Genomic DNA, 20820 nt, shown 5'->3' on the forward strand with positions numbered 1-20820 from the left:
AACAGGAGGGGGAAAAAAAAGAGGAAAAGAAATAGAGACAGCAAAATAAGATGGAGGTATAAATTAAAATATATGACCTCTGTCATTACATTATATGAAAATGGATTAACCTGTTCCAATTAAAAGCTACAGATTACCTGGCTGGACTTCCCTAGTTACAGGAGACATACATAAAACAGGAATACAGAAAGATTGAAAGTAATAGGATGGACACATAAATACCATGAAAACAGTAATCAAAAGAAAGTACACTATATTAAAATTAAGCAACACAAAATCTAAAGTAAAAAATATGCGATAAAGCCTAAAACTTTCAGTTCCCCAGGAGGACAATAACAGGAACAACTAACTGTACTGGGAGATTTTGACACCTCTGTCAGTATCTGATGGAATAAGCAGGTCAAACAAGAATCTAAATACACAAGATTTGAACTGCAGGATTAAAAAAAAAAAACATGAACTAATGGACATTTATGGAATATTCTACCCAACCTCTCTAGGACACACATTCCTTCAAGCATACATGGACCATTGGTAACAAGCTACCATACACTGGACCACAGTCAAATTCTGAAGGTCTGAAATTAGGAACTCTCTAGCTACAGTTCAATTAAGCTAGAAATCAATGACAGAAAGCTAAATGGAAAATCTTCATGTGCTTAGAAATTAAGAAATAAACTGCTAAGTAACCCATAAGTCAACAGATAACGAAACACTGAAATTATCTGGAAGTGAGCACTAACGAAAATGCTACATAACAAAACTTGTGGGATGCAGAATTTATAAACAGAATACACAGGTTTTTTTTTTTAATATCCCTTACAAAGTAAAGTGTTTTTATTTCTTTTTAATTTTTTTTTAATGTGTATTTATTTTTGAGACAGAGAGAGACAGAGCATGAATGGGGGAGGGTCAGAGAGAGAGGGAGACACAGAATCCGAAACAGGCTTCAGGCTCTGAGCAGTCAGCACAGAGCCTGACGCGGGGCTCGAACTCACGGACTGCAAGATCATGACCTGAGCCGAAGTTGGATGCTCAACCGACTGAGCCACCCAAGTGCCCCAGAAATATACAGTTTTAAGTGCATGCATTAGAAAAGGCTGAAATCAATACACTAATAAGCATCCACCTGAAGAAGTTACAAAAAGAATAGCAAAATAAGCCTTAAAACATAAATAGAAAGAATAAAAAAGCAAAATTGATGACACAGAAAACAAACCATGCAACAGAGCATCGGAGCCAAAAATTCTTTGAAAAGACAAAACTGGGAAAACCTCTAGCAAGTTTAAGAAAAACAGGTGACACGAATAACCAATACTGGGAATGAAAAGAGGTAGAAACTAGATTCTTATAGACATTAAAGGTAAAAGAGAGTATTATGAACAACTTTATGCTGAGAGACTAGAAAATATAGGTAAGACAGACAAACCTGAATCACAAGGAAATAGAATATTTGAATAGTCCTGTAACTGTTACTTAGTAATTTTTAAAATTGTCCCACCAAAAAAAAAAAAAAAAAAAAAAAAAAAAAAACCCAGTCCCAGATGGCCTCACAAGCAAATTCTATCAAATACTCAAAGAGTAAATAATTCTTGCACTAGAGGAGCATCTGGGTTGCTTAGTCAGTTAAGCACTGGCTTCTTGATTTCAGCTCAGATCATGATCTCAGGGTTGGTGAGATCAAGCCCCGCATAGGGCTCTGCATTGACAGTGCAAGCCTGCTGGGGATTTTCTCTCCCTCTCTCTCTCTGCTCCTCCCACGCATGTGCACCCACATACTGTCTTGCTCTCAAACTTGTTTTTTAATTTTTTTTAATGTTTATTTATTTTTGAGAGAGAGAGAGAGAGAGAGAGAGAGAGGGGGGGGGGGAGGGGCAGAAAGAGAGCCACACACAGAATCCAAAGCAAGCTCCAGGCTCCAAGCTGTCAGCACAGAGCCCAATGTGGGGATTGAACTCAAGAACCTCAAGATCATGACCTGAGCCAAAGTCGGGCACTTAATCAACTGAGTCACCCAGGCGCCCCAAACAAACTTTTTTGTTGTTTTATTTTATTTATTTTGAGAGAGTGTGTGACAGCAGGCGAGGGGCAGAGAGAGGGGGAGAGAGAGGGAGAGGGAGTGGGGGAGAGGGAGGGGGAGAAATGGGGTGGAGAGGGGAAGGGAGAGAGAATCCCAAGCAGACTCCACCATGCTAGTGCAGAGCCCTATACGGGGCTTGATCTCACCAACCATGAGATCATGATCTGAGCCGAAATCAAGAGTCCCACACTTAACCAACTGAGCCATCCAGGCACCCCCCAAAATAAATAAATTAAAAAAAAAAAAAAACTTGCACCAGAGGGTAGGACAAAAAGCCTTACTCCCTACCTCATCTTAGGATAGCATAACTTGATACTAAAAGTTAGGATGATATAAGAAAGGAAAATTACAAACCACTCTCATTTATGAGAAAACATACAAATACCAAGTTTGGCCTATCTCAGGAATGCAAGGTGGTTTTAACACTAAATATTTTAATCAGTGAAATGTGCTACATTAAACAGATTAAAAGAAAAAACGTATGACCATTTAAAAAAAATGCAAGACAAGTTCTCAACAAAATTCAACATTTACTTATGATTAAAAAGCAAACAAAACCTCTAAGAAAATCAAGACTAGAAGGATACTTCCATAATCTGTTAAAGGATACTTCTAAAAAATTCTATGCAAATAACATGAAATTGGTCCGAGATTAAGAACAAAAGACGAATGTCTGGGCTTACCAGTTCTAGTGAATATTAGCTGGTGTAATAAAATAAGGTTAAAAGGTTTAAGAATTAGAAAAGAAAAAAAAGCTACCATTTGCAAATGCTACGGTTACATATGCAGAAAACTCAAAAGAACCTATACATAAACGATAAGAATCAATAAGAAGGTTGCTAGATGTGTTATCAGGACATAAAAAGCAATCACATTTCCATATACAAACAATATAAAGCTAAACAATGAAATAAAACACCACATAGATGCCCCCATAATTAAAACGTTTTAAGGATAAAATTCTATCTTATTTTTACAACCACGTAAAAAAATTAAGCAACAAAAACTCTGAAATGTAGCAATCTAACGACCATAGCAAAATATCAAAAAAAATCTTAGAGATCTCTGAATATCCGCAAACAAGCCTACTTTCATGTGTGAACTCCATCCAGTACATCCGCTACCATAAAGTCATTGAGACTCTGAGTAGAGCTCGCTGCAATCAAGACAAAAAAGTTAAAACCAGCTGTCAAAAATAACATGACGGGGGCGCCTAGGTGGCTCAGTCGGTTGAGCATCCGACTGAGGCTCAGGTCATGATCTCACCGTGAGTTCAAGCCCCATGTCGGGCTCTTTGCTGACAGCTCAGAGCCTGGAGCCTGCTTCGGATTCTGTGTCTCCCTCTGTCTCTGTCCCTCCCCTACTTCCGCTCTGTCTCTCTCTTTCTCAAAAACACAAATTTAAAAAAATAATAAATAAATAACATGACAAGGCCATTCAAACACTCAATCCATGTACCTTAATCAGGTAAGTGCAATTTACTTTTGAGCAGACTGAAAATTGCTTTATTTTTTTTTTGGTCCAATTTAAATTTATTTCATTTATTTCCACAGAAAGCAAAAGGTGAATATGCTAATTGTTTAAAAAGCTTTTTTTTTGTTTTTTTTTTTGTTTAAAGAGAGAGAGTGTGTGAGCAGGGGAGAGGGAAAGAGGGAGGGAGAGACAATCTTAAGCAGGTTCCACACTCAGCACAGAGCCCGGCGCAGGGCTTGATTCCACCACCCTGGGACAATGACCCAAGCCAAAATCAAGAGTCAAACCCTCAAGCGACTGAGCTACCCAGGTGTCCCTATAAAGCTTTTTTTTTTTTTTTTTAACTGAAAGACTATAAATTTCCACTTCAATAAAATAAATTCTATGTAAAATTTTCTACGTATTTATGTATCATGTCCTGGGCCCACGGTTTCTTATACCCAAAAAGGTTTCTATAACCCAAAGAAAAGGTTAAAATTCATTGGATGGAGGATCCAAACTTCCAAATTTCAAAACTTACATATAAAACTACAGCAATCAAGACTGTGTGGTAGGAGCATAAGGACAGACCAACAGATCAATGTAACAGACTTGAGAACCCAGAAATAAAGCCTTACTTTTAGGATCAACTAATTTTCGACGACAGTGACAAAACCATTCAATGGGGAAAGAATAGTCTTTTCAACAAATGCTCCTGAAATGAACAAATACGCAAAAGAATGCATTGGGACCTCACCATATACGTATACCAAAATTAACTCCAATGGATCATACACCTAAATGTAAAATTAAAACTATAAAACTCTTCAAATAAAGCAGAGGAGTAAATCTTCATGCCTTGAATCCAGCCCCACACGCACACGGAACAAAGGAAAAAATTGATAAATTGGACATCACACTACAGCCTGAAGGCTTCGGTTTTCTCAGCTTAGTCTGGTGTGAGATAATCAGCTGAGTGTGGAGAGCGTGAGAAAAGAAAGGCGTGAGGTGTGAGGAGCTAGGGAAGAAAGTATAAAATTGCCGACCCGAAGAAGGAAAGACCAAGAAACACAGTCACACTGCCAGGCAGTGTTGAGAGTCCACCTGAGGTCTGTGACCACAAATTCCAAGTAAAACCACTTCTGCCCATGTGTGCGATGTTTTTTCGGCAGTGTTCAACACAGGCCCAAAGAAGGAGAGTGGGCCTGTCCAGAGCTGGGGTTTTGTGGACAAAGACCAGAAAGAGAGGTGAGGGTATTTCCAAGGAAGTTAACATAATGATGGACGCTGCAGTGTGAGCTGGACAAAAGGGGCAGGAAGACGGGAAAAGGCAGTGAAAGCGAAAAAATGGTCAGATGGTCTGAGGCGGCTCAGTGTGGTCCTATGCGCCTCAGCGGAGGCCGTGAGCAAGCGATCCGCGAGGGGCAGAGGTTATGCTCAAGTAGCGGAACGTTTAGAGCTTGAAACATCCAAGGAAGCAGATTCTCCGACAGTGCTACGGGCAGTGGCAGCGTGCTGAGATGCAGCACAGAAGCAAGCGAGATGGGGGAGAGCTCTCTCTGTATCCAGTCAGAGCTCCAAACCAAGCCTCGAAAGGGAGGTTCGTGAGGTGCCAGCAGTAGAGGCTACACTCCAACCAGAAGAGAAACTCAAAGGCACAGAAGCCAACTTGACACTTCCAGAAACTCAGACTTGTCAGGTCATACCTCGACTATGGCCACATTCCTCTTAAATAGTGACGGTTACACCAAATTAAGTAAGAAAATAATGTCCTGGAAAATCTAACTCAACATATAACACAAACTCATCTATCGATAGCTAAGATACATAAATAAGGGTGACTCCCACAAGGCTTAGGGAAGAAGATAGGGCCATTTGAACTAATTTAGGACCCTTTAGGCAAAACTTAGCTAATAATCCCCAAAGATCCCTAGTTCCTCTCTCCAGCTTCTACTCTTCACCCCCCTCCCCAATATAATCTCTTACACTAAAATGTCAGTGATGTTTTCAGGTTTTGACAATTCTCACCAACTAGCAAAACATTTTCACCAACATTCATTTTAAAATTTCAGAACCTGGAGTGCCTGGGTGGCTCAGTCGGTTAAGCGTCTGACTTTAGCTCAGGTCATGATCTCGCGGTTCCTGAGTTCGAGCCCTGCGTCGGGCTCTGTGCTGACAGCTCAGAACCTGGAGCCTGCTTTGGATTCTGTGTCTCCCTCTCTCTCTCTCTGCCCCTCCCCCATTCACATGTGTCTCTCTCTCTCAAAAATAAACATTTAAAAAAATTTTTTTCTCAGAGTCTAAGAATTTTAAGTTTTTATCAAGATAAAAACTAAAAATAAACCAAAACATTATAAATGGCATTTTACTGAAGAACCTCTCACTACCTTATGTGCCCTCATGATTATCAAGCAAGCTAAATGTCTGCATGAGGTGAAGCTATACTCTCGTCCACTATGTGTCTGATCTACTAACTCCTACCTGTGCTTCAAACTCGGTTCAGAAATCACCACTTTGTGGACCATCACTGCCTGCCTGACTCCAATCACAGCTGACAACCGAGTTAGGTTTTCTTGTTCCTTTCTATAGCTTCTGTTATAAAGTTCAGAATATATCTTTTACCAATTTGGATTGTAATGGTTTCACAGGCCATATTTCCAGTAAATTATGAGCTCTGTCAAAAAAATAAATAAATATAAATAAAATTTAAAAAAATTTTTTTAATTTCAGAACTTTATAGTAAATTTGGTACACTATTTTTTTTACTAAAGCAGTAAGTTGATAAATTATTTAAATCTCTTTAATCATATAAAATATCATTTTAAAAAATCAAATTAAACACAAAAAATTAAGTGTTCCCAGGGCACCAGGGTGGCTCAGTTCGTTAAGCATCTGACTCCAGCTCAGGTCATACATGATCTCATAGTTTGTGAGTTTACGCCCCATGTCAGGCTCTGCGCTGACAGCTCAGAGCCTGGAGCCTGCTTCGGATTCTGTGTCTCCCTCTCTCCCTGCCCCTCCCCTGCTTGCACTGCTCTCTCTCTCTCAAAAATAAACAAACATTAAAAAAAAAATTTTTTTTAATTAAATGTTCCCAAACCAAGAAGGTTATTTCAGATCTATGAAGGGCAGTAAAAGGAACTACTACATACATTTCAGTTTCTTTCCCAGAGGAGGGATAACTTTTCCCACTTCTTACCCTACATTAAGAGAATTCTAGAATCACTACAGCTTTAACAGGTATGTTAAAAGCAAATAGAGTAGGACACACAAAATGCAGAATTCTGAAAGCAAATTTTGTAAGAATCACTGTCAACCCTTTAGTCTCTCCACTTATTTCTCTTATAAAACTTTCCTTCATATACAAATCGCCCTTTTTCCTAACAGCAAAACGTTAAATGTTTATTAGACTAGTGTGTGTATGTGTTGGGGGTGGTTTTCTATAGGGGTGACAATCTGACCTTTGCTGAATAGCTTCCATCTATAGAAGAACAGCCCTATTGCCATTTGGTGAGTGGGACAGTGACAACTTTAGCACTTTCTATTGTCTTAATCTTCTGAAATTGTTGCTTAGCTGGCTTTTTTTTTTTTTTTTTTTTGGACCCTTGACAAGAACAGAATTGAATTAATGACTAACCAGAATTCCGTAGGATCTGCCACGCATTCTCTTTTTTCCTCTTAGATAATGCTCCCATTTATATTCTCTACTCTTGTGGTTGGAAGGGTGGGTGGCCAAATTCTTTAAGATCTTACTGTCCTGTGGACTTCATTAGATATTATTCCTCTTGCTTCAAATTCTCTCTCCATTCTTCACCAAGCAATCCACACTACCTAGTCTTCAAAGACTCAACTCAAATTCCAACTTCTCGGTGAAACTTCACTGGATCGCCCCACAGAAAGTCCTTCAACATTTTATTGCTACATTTTCACACTTTGATATTGAGCTATTTTACATACTCTATTTCCCGAGTTGAGCTCAAGATTTCTCCTGGCTAAGCACAGTGTCCCCACACCACCATGATCCCAGCAAATTTCTACTGATTATTAACTATGCAGAATACCTATCTGAAAACTAATACGTTGTGTTAAAGTTATAAGCAACTTTTGTTTAAGTTTATTCAGCTTGGGGTGTCTGCCTGGGTGGCTTGGTGGGTTAAGTGCCCGACTCTTGATCTCAGCTCAGGTCTCGATCTCAGGGTTCTGAGTTCAAGCACCACATTGGGCCCCACACTGGACATGGAGCCTACTTAAAAAAAAAAAAAAAAAAAAAAAAGTCCATCCAGCTTTAATTTTTTTTAAGAATTTGGTACAATAACTAAAGGCATCAAACAGTTGGTAAAAAAGGGAAAGATCTTTCAACATATGAATTAGTAGATTTTTCATCCTTTCTTGGATGATAGAAGGCTCTAGTAAAGAAATTCATTCATTTAAAATTTTCCTTCCTTACAAAAGTTTTAACCTGTGTATCAAAACTCCACCTTCTCACCCAAAGCACCAAACTACTCGACTACGACCTCCAAAGCCCCACACTATCATCAAAGAGGCTGGGAAGTAGCCTTTGAAGTGAATGACCTCCAGGAACATAGAAGATAGTTTATAACCCGCCTTCATATTTCCTTTTAGATTCTAGCTCTGAGGTCAGTGGGCTCATGGGACAGCGATAAGCCAGGCAATATCTACCCGGCCTAGGTCCTTGCCACAAGATAAACAAGTGTGGACTAGCTTCAGTGAGATGCACGGATTTTGGAATTAGAAAGGCTTGGTTTGATTTTAGCTCCAGTAGTTTTGACTCTGAGCAAGTTTCTTAATCTCTCTGGGCAGGAGTTCCCCTAGGATCAAATACAACAATGTGTGTAAACACATTTGTAAGGCACAGGGCTTGGCAAATAGTAAGCAATGGCACTGTAAATATTTTAAGTAATAAATGGGAGCCATTAATATTATTACATTTCTATCAGAGCGGTCATAGCTAGTATACCTTTGGGTTTATTTATGAGGTTTGAGCGTAAGCAGGAAACTTGGCTTAATATTTTTTCTTCCCGATGTCTCTTCAGAGAACACTTAGCTATTCAAATGGCCATTCTTTAAGGGGGTGAGGGGAGATACTTTGTTTTCAATTTCTGATTGATTTTGATGGTTGCATTGACTGGACTCAGTCAGCCTATATTAGAATCCTGGCTACTCCACTTAAGTAGTTGTGCGACTTTGAGCAACTGACTCTGCCTGTTTTTGTCTTATTTGTAAAGATGGAGATAATGATACTTGTTTCCCTCATAGAGCTAATAATAAAATTAATATACATAAAATGCTTAGAATGAAACTGTAGAACATTAGTTTTGCTGGTCCAAAAACTTTATTTTGCTAACTAGTATTGGCTTAATAGGCTGACATTCTTACTAAAAGTACAAGGATGCCAATAGGCATTTTCTTTCTTTCTTTCTTTCTTTCTTTCTTTCTTTCTTTCTTTCTTTCTTTCTTTCTGTCTCTCTCTCTCTCTCTCTCTCTCTCTCTCTCTCTCTCTCTCTCTCTCTTTCTCTCTTTCTTTTAGAGGGAGAGAGAGAATCTTACACAGGCTCCACACTCCATGCGGAGCCCAATGGGGGGCTCAATCCCACAACTCTGGGATCATGACCTGAGCCGAAATCAAGAGTCTGATGCTCAACCGACTGAGCCACCCAGGTGCCCCAGGCACTTTCATTTTTAAATTACATTTTGTGCAGTGTGTTAACCCTGAGATTATTACCAGATATCAGCTAAAGTAAAAATTTATAATTTGCACATATGAAATTCAAAATGGTAATTTATGATTAAATCTGTGGTTCAGAAAAAGCCCAACTTCTATTATTTTCTTGCTGACATGTAAAGCTATTTTCATAAAATTAAGTGCTTTTCTTTGTAAGTCAAGTATGGCATATTTCAACTGCTGGGGAGATTTTATTTTTGACATATTAAAGCTATTTATTGGCATATTATGTGCTTAACTATATTTAACGAGGGTTTTGAATGAAGTGCATGCTATGAACCAAATTCCTTCAGTTCATAATAATCTCAGAAAATGAGACACTTTTTCTACCTCAAACAGCTGGCTTATGCTTCCAACTGTTCCAGGGCTTCCCAACTTATTTCCAACCAGCTGATGAAAACATCTATGTTACTGAAGAACAGAACAAAGAACATGAGAGAAAAATAAGGGGAGGTTGAAGACCCAACAGGTGTGCTCGCTGGTACAAAACGCACCCCTTAAAAGCCGGACATTCTGTTAACAAGCTTCTAACAAAATTTGTTCCAAGGTAAATTTGTGAAACCTATCGAATACATCGAATACATTTTAAATGCTGACACACTGTACTGTTTGCTTCTTGAGTGCCAAAAACATGTTCCTTCTGCCTGTCACTGCCTGACATCTAAGTACCGAGCAGGCAATGTAAATGGTAAATGGGTGAAATGGATCTTTACAAATAAACTGTTCTCTCACGAAGGTAATAATTTCTATTAGAATGTTCGAAAGAAAGAAAAGGTGTTTAAGATTTCCGAAATACCCAAACAGCGAAACATATTTGCCTTTCACCAGCCTGTGGTCATTCCACTAGCCATTCGACCTCTTGGGCTAATAGTCTTGCTTCTCTTTGGCGAACTACTTTCTGCCTGTCTGGCTCTGTATGTCTGCAGAGACTAAGGGAAGCTATAATGCAGACAACGCCCAGCGGATCCGCTATTTGAGGATCTGCTATTTCATGGAGCTAGACTATACTGCACTTCTATTTGTAACCAGTGAAACAGCGAATAAACGCCATCCCAAAGCAAATATGATGTGAACATGTAAGAACTTTGTAAATTATTCAGGGGGGAGAAAAAACTTGCCATGTCAATAAAGGATAAACATTAGCAATTTCATAAAGGTTTGCTTGGCAATTTTCTTAAGTTAATAAAGGAAGGAATTTAAAAGTATGTTATCAGTATGCGTATCAGTATATAATGCCTTATATATTTTATATACATATTATAATGCCTTATATATTATATATATTATATATATAATACATATAATACTACTGCCTTAGTATATTTTTGACTGACAAATTTTACCTAATAACCATATCAAGTAAACATTATGTAAAAACTTGTTCTAAAGCAACCTGAATCTAGAAGTACACAAAATGTTTGCTGAGTCTAGTCCCTTGCTGTGGAATGCAAGATTTAAAGCATTAACATCTCAAGAAAACTTTTCCTAACCTCCTTTAACATTCAGACTATCTGTGGCTCCCAAACCTGGCTGTACAATAGAATCCCCCGTAGGGTTTTTATAAGCTGCTAGGAGGCAGCCTTTCAAAAGAATGAGGCAGCTCTGTGGGGAGAGACAGAGAAAAAGATCTTTAAGATATGCTGGAAAGAAACAAAAGCCAGGTGCAGATTTGTATAATATGCCCCCACCCGGCCAACCAACCACACATGCATGTTTGCAAATGCGTGCAGAGTATAAGTCTGTAACAATATGCAAAAAGTTGGTACAAGTGATTGCCTCTGGGAAAGAAATCAGAATGGATGCAGAATGGAAAGAGAGAATTGCTTTTTACCATATAACTTTCTAAATCTTTTGTGCCGTGCATTGCTTATTTTTAATTCTTTAACGTTTTTATCCATTTTTGAGAGACAGAGGTGGGGCAGAGAGAGAGAGAGAGAGAGAGAGAGAGAGAGCGAGCGAGGGAGACACAATCTGAAGCAGGCTCCAAGCTCTGAGCTCTCAGCACAGAGCCTGATGTGGGGCTCAAACTGCGAGATCATGACATGAGTTGGATGCTTCACCGACTAAGCTACCCAGGCGCCCGCGCATTGCTTATTGCTTATTTTTAAAACGAAAAACATATTCTTGAGCCCCACCTTAGATCTACAGGGAAAAGTTAATGGGTGGGGCCCAATAACCTTTATTGTTAACAAGTTCCCCAGGTGGTTCTTCTGCAGCCAGCTCAGCGCAATCCTCAGCAATGGTATCTGAGGAACTGCGGATGTAAAATCCTGGCAGGGAGGCCAGGGCAGTACCTTATTCACAGTTGTTCGTCAAGACGATGGTACGATGGAGAGGCAGGTATGGTAGAGCACTTCAGGGACAGGTTTTTCTCCCTTCATAAAAGAGAAGGCCACGTGACAGAAAGACTGCTTTTGACCCCTTCCTTCCCTCCTGCTTTGGATGCTCTTAAGAAGACCTTCGCCAGCTCTCTTGCAACCATGTGGTGACAAGCCCGAAGACAGGTGTCAGCATACCGGGGAGGTAAAATAACAGTTCTCCTTCACGTGGTAACTGAAATCTGTGCGTTATCAGAACCTTGCTAAGTGAAGACTGCACATACAGCAGTCTCCAAAAGAGCATGTCTTAACCGTCCCACAGGAGGTAAGGTTCCTCACAAAACGATTCCATGGTCAAATAAGACTGCCTCAGAGGCAAGATACAGCCTATCGCCACCCCAGCCGTCTGCGTGTCCTCTGGGTCAGACTACCTGTGAGCCAGCACTACCCTCATTCACCAGGCAGAGCTTCTGCATTCCAAGCTACTATCCAGCGTCACGAGCACACTTTACAAATTCTAACCTTTCCTGCCAGACCTATTGAAACGGTAACTGCCAAATCCCTCGGCAGAGCTTGATTCCATTCCTGGCCGGGCTCATCCTGTCACAAGTGTAGCACAATGACAGAGTGGGCAATTTAAGAAGACCCGTTGTCTGATTCCACTTGAAATCTTACATTTCTCTCCAGTTAAGAAAACACGGTAAAACAGGAGCAGAATGTAAGAGCTAGCAGGAAAGTATAGCAAGTTAGGAGATGAAACACTACCAATAAATACCACCGGTCTGAGGCAATTTAGTGCACAAACGGTCCAACACACGCCAGCAGCCCATGCGGCACAGCGAACCCAGGTCCGTGATGCTTAGTCATCAAAATTCAATAGTGCAGTATTCTCTAGTAGAGCATAATATGCCCACCAAAATCCTTCTAAAAATAATTGACATATGAGGAATTTTATCTCCAGAGCAACTTTTCTGAGGACATTCAACTACATTTCACAAGGAGAATCTTCAGTTGTAGGGAAATTTTATTCCAGTAGACCACATCATTCCTCAAAGATAGCAAAATGGCTGCTAGTTTTTATATGGTAATTAATCTGTGAAATGTTAACACTTGATTGCAACTGGACCCATGCCAAAGGTTACTTACCACTACAGAATATTTCTAGCATTTTGAAAAAGGGATTCAGAAAGGATAAAGAAAGGGAGAAATAAATTAAAACAGTAGCAAACAACTTCAAAGTCAAATCTTATCACACAAGACATCTTTTTAAGGTAGCAGGACCAGAAAACTATTCAATGAGGTAAGTAAGTGGCTTTCATGTTGTACTTTACAGGTAACTTTCCCAGTGCATCTGCACACAGATACAAGTAAATGAAAGCACACTTATTATACAGGCATTAATACACAAATATGACCATCAGGTAAAAAATCCGTTACTATTTATCTTTTATAAATTTTTCTTCAATGTTTATTTTTGAGAGACAAAGAATGAGCAGGGCAGGGGCAGAAAGAGAGGGGGGCACAGAATCCAAAGCAAGCTCCAGGCTCTGAGCTGTCAGCACAGAGCCCGGTGCGGGGCTCCAACTCATGAACTGTGAGATCATGACCTGAGTCGAAGTTGGATGCTTAACCGACTGAGTCACCCAGGCGCCCCTGTTATTTACTATTTAATAAAGGGAATCCAAACTCTACTTTCAAACTCAGTATCTCTCATTTATGACCCTTCTTCTCATTAATAATTTTCTACGGCTTTGGGTGGGAGTCTCCCAAGAGCAGATCCTGATACACAAACCTGAATGCAGATGTTCACATGGCAGTGATCGCAGGCAGCACTAGCAGAGGAGTGTAAAAGTGGGACAGGAAGAAGCCACAGTGCAAACCCTAATGAGCATTCACCCCTTTCGGGACAGCTGGAAGACTGTGTAGTAGGGACATGGTCCCATCCAAAGGAAGAGAAAGCAAGGTTATTTATCCCGTCTCCCAACAGACAATGGTGACGGCTATCCTCCGGGCATTAACTTCCCAGCATTTCTTCCAGCCTATTTCAAATGCAAGGTGCTGAGCTCCTACAGCTGGAGAAAGTCCTCGGGCCAAGTCTCAAGTGCTTTCAGCAAGAAGTCTTCAAGAGATAAAGACAGAGGGGCGACTGGGTGGCTCAGTCGGTTAAGCATCTGACTCCTGATTTCAGCTCAGGCCATGATCTCATGGTTTGTGAGTCTGAGCCCGGTGTAGGGCTCCACCAGTGTGGAGCCTGCTTGGGATTCGCTCTCTCGCCGGTGCGCTCTCGCGCGCGCGCTCTCTCTCTCTCTGTCCCCAAAGAAATAAACTTAAAAAATTAAGAAAAAAAAAGGGAGATAAAGACAAATAGAAATAGACTGAAACACTGAGAGCCAGGGGAAACAAGGGTAGTGCTCCTACAGAGCCTGCTACATATGCAAAATTCGTGTGCGCACCTACTTGTTCATTCTTGGTACGTGTATGCTCATCTCAATACTCATGGAGTTCTTCCCCCTTCTCCCTATTATTCCTCCATTTTCTCGGGGACAAATGCTGAACAAGTATACATGTAGAATATAATAAAGTTATCATAAGTAACTAGGTATAAATTAAGTAAAAGACACTAATGTGTAATACTAATAACTAATATTAATTACTTAAGTAATATGCAATATACTAATATGTAATATTAAGTAATATTAATAAGTAATATTTCTGAACAAAAATTAAAGAAAATTTGTCCAACTTGATGAAGAAATTCACAACTGATTTGTGTAGGAGGGGAAGAACCATCACTGGACCTCGGCAGCTCTCCGGAGGGGAAAATCATCATTCCTAGCAGCATATTATATATCAGCTCCAGAGACATACATAAAGTTGATGAATTTTCAAGACAAATTTTGTTCCACCACTGAGGGCAGTCTCAGCTCTGGGCTCAGCTACCCTGAATCTCTTATGAGACTGGACCATTATGTAGAAGAACGAAACATGGAGCAGATGGAAAGAGGGCAATCTTTTAGACAAAAGGGATTAAAATATCTTAGCTATCCTAAGAGAGGTTCCACAGAAAAAAGTACCATTTCAGGAACTATTTTTATTGTATTTTATTTTTTTATTTTTTTTAATGTTTGAGAGAGAGACAGAGTGTGAGCAGGGGAGGGGCAGAAAGAGAGGGAGACAGAGTATGAACAGGGAAAGGGCAGAGAGAGAGAGGGAGACACAGAATCTGAAGCCTCGGGCTCCAGGCTCCAAGCTGTCAGCAAAGAGCCTGACACGGGGCTCGAACCCACAAACCGTGAGATCATGACCTGTGCCGAAGCCGGATACTTAACCTACTGAGCCACCCAGGCACCCCACCCCAGGAACTGTTTTTAAATTAAAGAAGAAATCATGGTGATGACTAGGGAATTTCCAGAGACTTTTGCTTAAGAGGAAAGTGCTACACTAAATTACGTGGGGAGGGGGGAACAAGGGGGATGAAAAAGGAGCATACAGAAGGGGTTATGGAGAGGGGTGGCTCAAGGAATGAGAAAAGAAAACAAAGGAAGCTGGGATTAGATAGAAGAGATTAAGTCACAAAGAGACCCCTCGAGGGCAATGTACAGCACGGGAGGTGAGAGCAAGAAAAAGAAATACAAGCAGGTGGAGGTGCAGGCCGTAACACCGGTTTGTTAGTTTAGCAGCCGTAACACCGTACGTGGGTAAAAGACACACTTGACATCTTCTTTCCTTCATCAAGGGATAAACTCCATACCGTAGAGTGAACCCAGAATGGCTTCTATGACTCAGCCATTCACTCATTCAAAGCACTATCAGGACACCTGAAATGTAACAATGATAAAAATCAAGAAAATCAAGTGTCTACACTCCTGAAGCTTACATTTTATTTGGGGAGACAGAAAAACAAACAAGCAGCCATACAGTATATGTCTGAGGTCAAGTGCTGCAGAGGAAAAAAATGTGCCAGAGGGTAAGGGATTTTCTATCTTATACTACCATAGTTAGGGAAGGCCTTGCTGAAAAGATGACAATGAGAAAAAACCTAGAGGAAGTGTGGAACAGACCCTGGGGTATGTGAGGAAAGAATGCTCTGAGTTGAAGTAAAAGCAAATGCAAGGGCCCTGAGGCAAGTCGGCCTGTGTAAGAAACAAGAAAGCAGGGACGCTGTTGGCCAGGAGCAGTGGAGGACATGGTGTTCTTAGAGGCACAGAAGGCTTTTACTCTGGGGGAGATGGGACTCTCTGGAGAGTTCCAAGCAGAAGAGTCACAAGACCTGACTTATATTTTAAAAGTGTCACTCTGGTTCCCATGGCAGCAGAAGGAAGGGGACCAGTTAGAAAGCTACTGCAATAACCTCAATTTATGTAAGGGGAGCGATGTGAAGGGATGAGACCATGAAGGTAAGCCAACAGCGTTCTGCTGGAGAATTTAAAACACAGTCTAAGAGAAGAAATAAGGATGACTCCAACGATTCTGGCCTGAACACCCTGAAGGAGTGTTGCCATTGACAGAGGCCGGGAAGGCAGCAGGAGGAGGAGAGGGCTGACTGGGAAGGGAGCTCTGGGTTCAACTGTGGACACACTAGAGGGCGGGATGACTACTACTACAACTCATCCGAGTAGAGACATAAAGTTGGCAACTACATATTCAAGACTAGAGCTCAGGGGAGAGGTCTCTGAAGGAGATAAAAATTTAGGAATCATCCACATATGGATGAAAGCTGAAGTCACGGATGAGATAAATGCTAGAAAAAGAGAGCTACTGAGGACTAAACCCTGGGATCCTCCAGTGTTAAAAGATCAGGAAGATAAGAAGGACTTGCTGGAGAAAACCCAGCACAAGGATTCCCTGGAAGCCACAGAAGGGGAAGCTCACCAGCAACTTTGACAAGACCGTTGGCACAGAGTGGTAAAGATGAAAGCCCGATTGGGTTCAGAGAGAATGGGACCTTAAGTAGCAAAGAAGAGATAGAGAAAAAGAACAAAAACAAAATTGGAAACAGTGAACATGGACACTTCTTTTGATGAATTTGCTGTAAAGGGAGTAAAGAAATGGGGGCTGCAGACGAAGGGGGAGTGTCAGGTTAAGGATGTTTTCTTCATTTTTAAAAAATGAAGGTTATATACTACTTGCTAATGAGAAAAAACAATATGGGGTAAGGGGTACAATTATTGAAGCCAGGTCCCTGAACAGATGACAAGGGACAGGATCTAATATACCTAAAGATAATTCCCAATAACTTTGGCAGTTTCCTTTTCTTTCTGGAAAGTTACATTTCCAGAAATTTCCTAAATCTGAAAAGAGATCTCTCCATACTACAGCAAACTTCGGCAACTGTGGCTCACATACAAATGACTGAATACAAGATGTATCGCACTGACCCCTCAAAAACAATGACTAGAATAAAAAGCACTACAGAGGAAAAAATGTCATTTATTTCAAGAATACATATTGTTCTGACAAAACAGATATGCTACATGTCCTCATTTAAAGATCCCTTCTTTCCAGTGGGTATGCAGACAGCTTCCAGTGACTCTATACTGACCCAGCTCAGGGTCTACCAAAGTGTAGTTACGCAAACCTGCATCAAGTGGCTTGAGAGCCTCCTAGGAAGATGGTACATCTGAGCAGCTGATCTTCAAGTCACCCTGTCTTGCTCTCAATGCTAAGGGATATGCTGTGGTTCAGAGCAGTTACTCTTACTCGCTGGGCAGGCAAGGCCACCGCTAAATCAGGGAGGAATCCAGAGAACCCCACCCAGCACCACCACCATCGTTAGAAAGGCTGGACAACCTGATGGGATCCAGTTCCCAGATGGCGTTACATCGGCAACAGGACACATTCACGAGAACTGAAGGCCAGGATGGCTTGTCCTGCCACGGGGCCTCCTGCTGTATGAAGCCATTCTCATTTGGTTAAGTTCTTCTTCTATCCTTTACTTCCCTTAAAGAAATGTGTATTCTTGGGGCCACCTGGGTGGCTCGGTCGGTTAAGCGTCCAACTTCAGCTCAGGTCACGATTCCAGAGTTCATAGATTCAAGCCCCACTTCTGGGTCTGTGTTGACAGCTCAGAGCCTGGATCCTGCTTTGGATTCTGTGTGTGTGTGTCTCTCTCTCTGCCCCTGTCCCGCTCATGCTCTCTCTCTATAAACATTTAAAAAAATTTAGGAAATGTATATTTTTTCCCCGTGTCTGTAATTACCCTGTCATCAATCACCACCACCCTTCTGTCAATCTTACACATACACATTTTCTGTGATAAAGAGTCTTTATCTCAATACATACATCTTTTCTCACAAAAATTCAAATATGTAGTGAGTACTGCAAACATGCGATTTAACAGACACCTTTGTTCAGGACGAAATTAAATTTAAAAAGCCAAAATCCATTTAAAGCTGTTTTAAAGAAAAATGTTAAATAAATACTGCAGTACACAGATACAGCAGAAACCGTGATGGTGATCAATAAGACGAAAACTCACTGATGTGGTGGAGAGGAAGAGACAGAAAGGGAAGAAAAGTCACCCATATCCTAATGCCACTTGACCTTAAAGTCCTAAAAAGCCGTGCCATCATCTTCCTCTGTTGTGTCCAGAGAAACAAAAGAACTTCTCCAAGCATGGAGCTGGTGAAAGAACCATGCAGCAGGCCTGGGGCCAGGACTAAGGCTGGAAACAAGCACTCTGCGACTGGCAGGAAGTAAGAGAAGCTGCCTGGGTCAGGTAACACTCCCGAAGAGACGAGCAGCCCCAACAAGGTGATTCTGAGAAAAAGATGTGTGTGAAAGGCTGTGGATGAACAATTAGAACAAGGGGTTCAAGGAATGAGGACACCGAAAAGATTTCACATCAGGGGATCCGGTCTCTCCCACCACAGGCTGGATGCCCACAAAGGGAGAGGCAAGAACAAGAAAATTCGGGAGCGGAGGCCAGCACAGGCTACTTGGCATTTGGATGGTTGGAAAAGCAGGTTTGGGGAAAGAATTCCCTGAGTCAAACAGAAGAGACTCTGCTCTCCCAGTAACCATGGGATCTGATCCTTTGATATACAGAAAATAAGGACAGCCTAGCAAAAAAAAGAAAGTGACTCAAAGAACCAGGCACACAAAAAATCAGCCTTAAAAAAGTACTGAAATAGGGAAGACTCTAAGAGAGAAATATGAGTCATATCTGTGACAAGTTAAATTAAGTAAAAAGACTCAAATTCCTCTAATCTGCAGATGAAACTATTTATACCCCACAATTCCTTCAGAAAGCAATGAAATAAAAAGGACTGACCACATGTCTCCAATATAGTGTGTGTGATGTGATAGGTGAGGCAGTGTGGGAGCTCACAGAGAAGAGGAAAAACCCATGAACCCACAAAGCAGTTTCTGGGGGGAGAAGGCTCTGATGTGGCCTCCCCAGAAGGCCACAGAAAGTTTCTGACGTCATTGATGGGAACTGGCCAGAAAGCCTCTGCTTCCAGGGTGCCTTGTCCCACACTTTGTCACTTACTAAATTAGGACGCTATCCAAACTCACTCGGTTCTGACTTTTGTTCATGTGGAGTTGTTGGGGTTTTTTTTGTTTTTTGTTTTTTTGCTATTGTTTTTTAAATAGTCTGTGGAGTTCCTGAGCAGTAAGAATATCTCCAGGACCTCCAAGCAGATCCCCAGGACCATTTAATTTTCTTTTTTATATTTGTTAATACTAAAGTATCCATAAAACACTATATAAATCAAAAGGACCACAGTGGACATTATCCCAATTTCTTTGTCAAATAGTGACTGCTTATCTGACAACAGCTTGTGCACAAAAAAAAACACAAAACAAAACAAAACACCAAATTGGAGCACTTGGGTGGCTCAGTTGGTTAAGCCTTTGACTCTGCTCAGGTCATGATCTCACAGTTCACGGGATGGAACCCCATGACGGGCTAAGCACTGACAGCATGGAGCCTGCTTAGGATCCTCTCTTTCTGCCCCTCCCCTGCTCATGCTCGCTCTCGCTCTCTCTCTCTCTCTCTCTCAAAATAAACAAACATGAACAAAAATTAAAAAAAGAAAAAAAACCACCAAATTATCTACAATGGTATAGGTTCTCCCAGCTTGAACAAGGTCATAATTTACTGCACATGATGTCAGGCTGTTATGATTGCTAACTGATAAATGGGAATCAATATTAAATATTTGAAATGCCTGTGTTTTGAGCTCAAGGAAAACTATACTTCTAAATTACAAAGGAAGAGAAGTTCTGCACTTCTTCACAAAACATTCTGAAAATGTTTTATTCCCCCTCCCCATCATGCAATACAATTTGGATATGTCGTTGTATGTTCTCTAATATTGATTTTGATTTATTAGAATTAGCTGATGAATGCAACTTACTGCCTTGGTAAATTAGTATGTTAAATTTGCATAGTTAGTAGGGTTAAGCTCACCAAACTTATATTTTAGTATCAGTGTTCCTTCTGCTTCCTGGTTGTGCTCAACATTCCCCTTAGAACATAAATTTTAAAATATGACTACAGGGGCGCCCAGCTGGCTCAGGCAGTTAAGCATCTGACTTCGGCTCAGGTCACAGTCCCGTTATTTTGTGGGTTCGAGCCCTACATAGGGCTCTCTGCTGTCAGAGCAGAGTCCGCTTTGGATCCTCTGTCCCCCTCTTTCTCTGCCCTTCCCCAGCTCGTTCTCTTTCTCTCTCTCTCTAAATAAATAAACTTAAAAAAAATTTTTTTTAATAAAATATGGCTACAGATAAAAAAAATTTCAAAATGTGTAACACTAGGAACTTATCTTAAGGCTACCCAAATGCTTGTCAAGAATAAAGATAAACATACAAAAATAACATCTACTACAGCACAGTTAGGTACTAAGAAGAAAAGAAAGAAAAGAAACAGAGAAACCAGATGAAGAATCCATCATCAGAGAACCAGGTTAATTATGGGAAATTCACAGAATGGAATTCTATGCAGCCATTTAAAGAAGAATGAAATACCTGTTATGCTGTTACAAAAAGCTCTCCTCAACCTCCAGGATATTTTAATAAATGAAAAAGAGCCAGTACAGGGGCACCTGGGTGGCTCAGTTGGTTAAGCATCCAACTTCGGCTCAGGTCATGATCTCACCGTTCGTAAGTTCAAGCCCCACATCAGGCTCTGTGCTGACAGCCTGGAGCCTGCTTCAGATTCTGTGTCTCACACTCTCTCACTCTCCCTCTCTCAAAAATAAATAAACATTAAAAAAAAAAAA

General features: G+C 40.8%; 1 protein-coding gene across 3 annotated transcripts in view; it reads right to left on the bottom strand.

The window, feature by feature from the left end:
• KDM7A (lysine demethylase 7A) overlaps positions 1–20820 on the bottom strand; it is a 77707-nt gene that overhangs the window by 43668 nt on the left and 13219 nt on the right. Inside the window, exon 1 of one of the 3 annotated variants that reach the window (XM_042973564.1) lies at positions 6014–6210. The exons of the other annotated variants lie outside the window; for them this stretch is intronic. Within the exon in view, the coding sequence (XP_042829498.1) occupies positions 6014–6057 (44 nt within the window). The 5' untranslated portion in view covers positions 6058–6210. Of the gene's footprint in view, positions 1–6013; positions 6211–20820 lie in introns of those variants that run through there. 3 annotated transcript variants of the gene reach the window in all.

The sequence above is a fragment of the Panthera tigris genome, chromosome A2, assembly GCF_018350195.1.
Source record: "Panthera tigris isolate Pti1 chromosome A2, P.tigris_Pti1_mat1.1, whole genome shotgun sequence".
Lineage (NCBI taxonomy): Eukaryota > Metazoa > Chordata > Mammalia > Carnivora > Felidae > Panthera > Panthera tigris.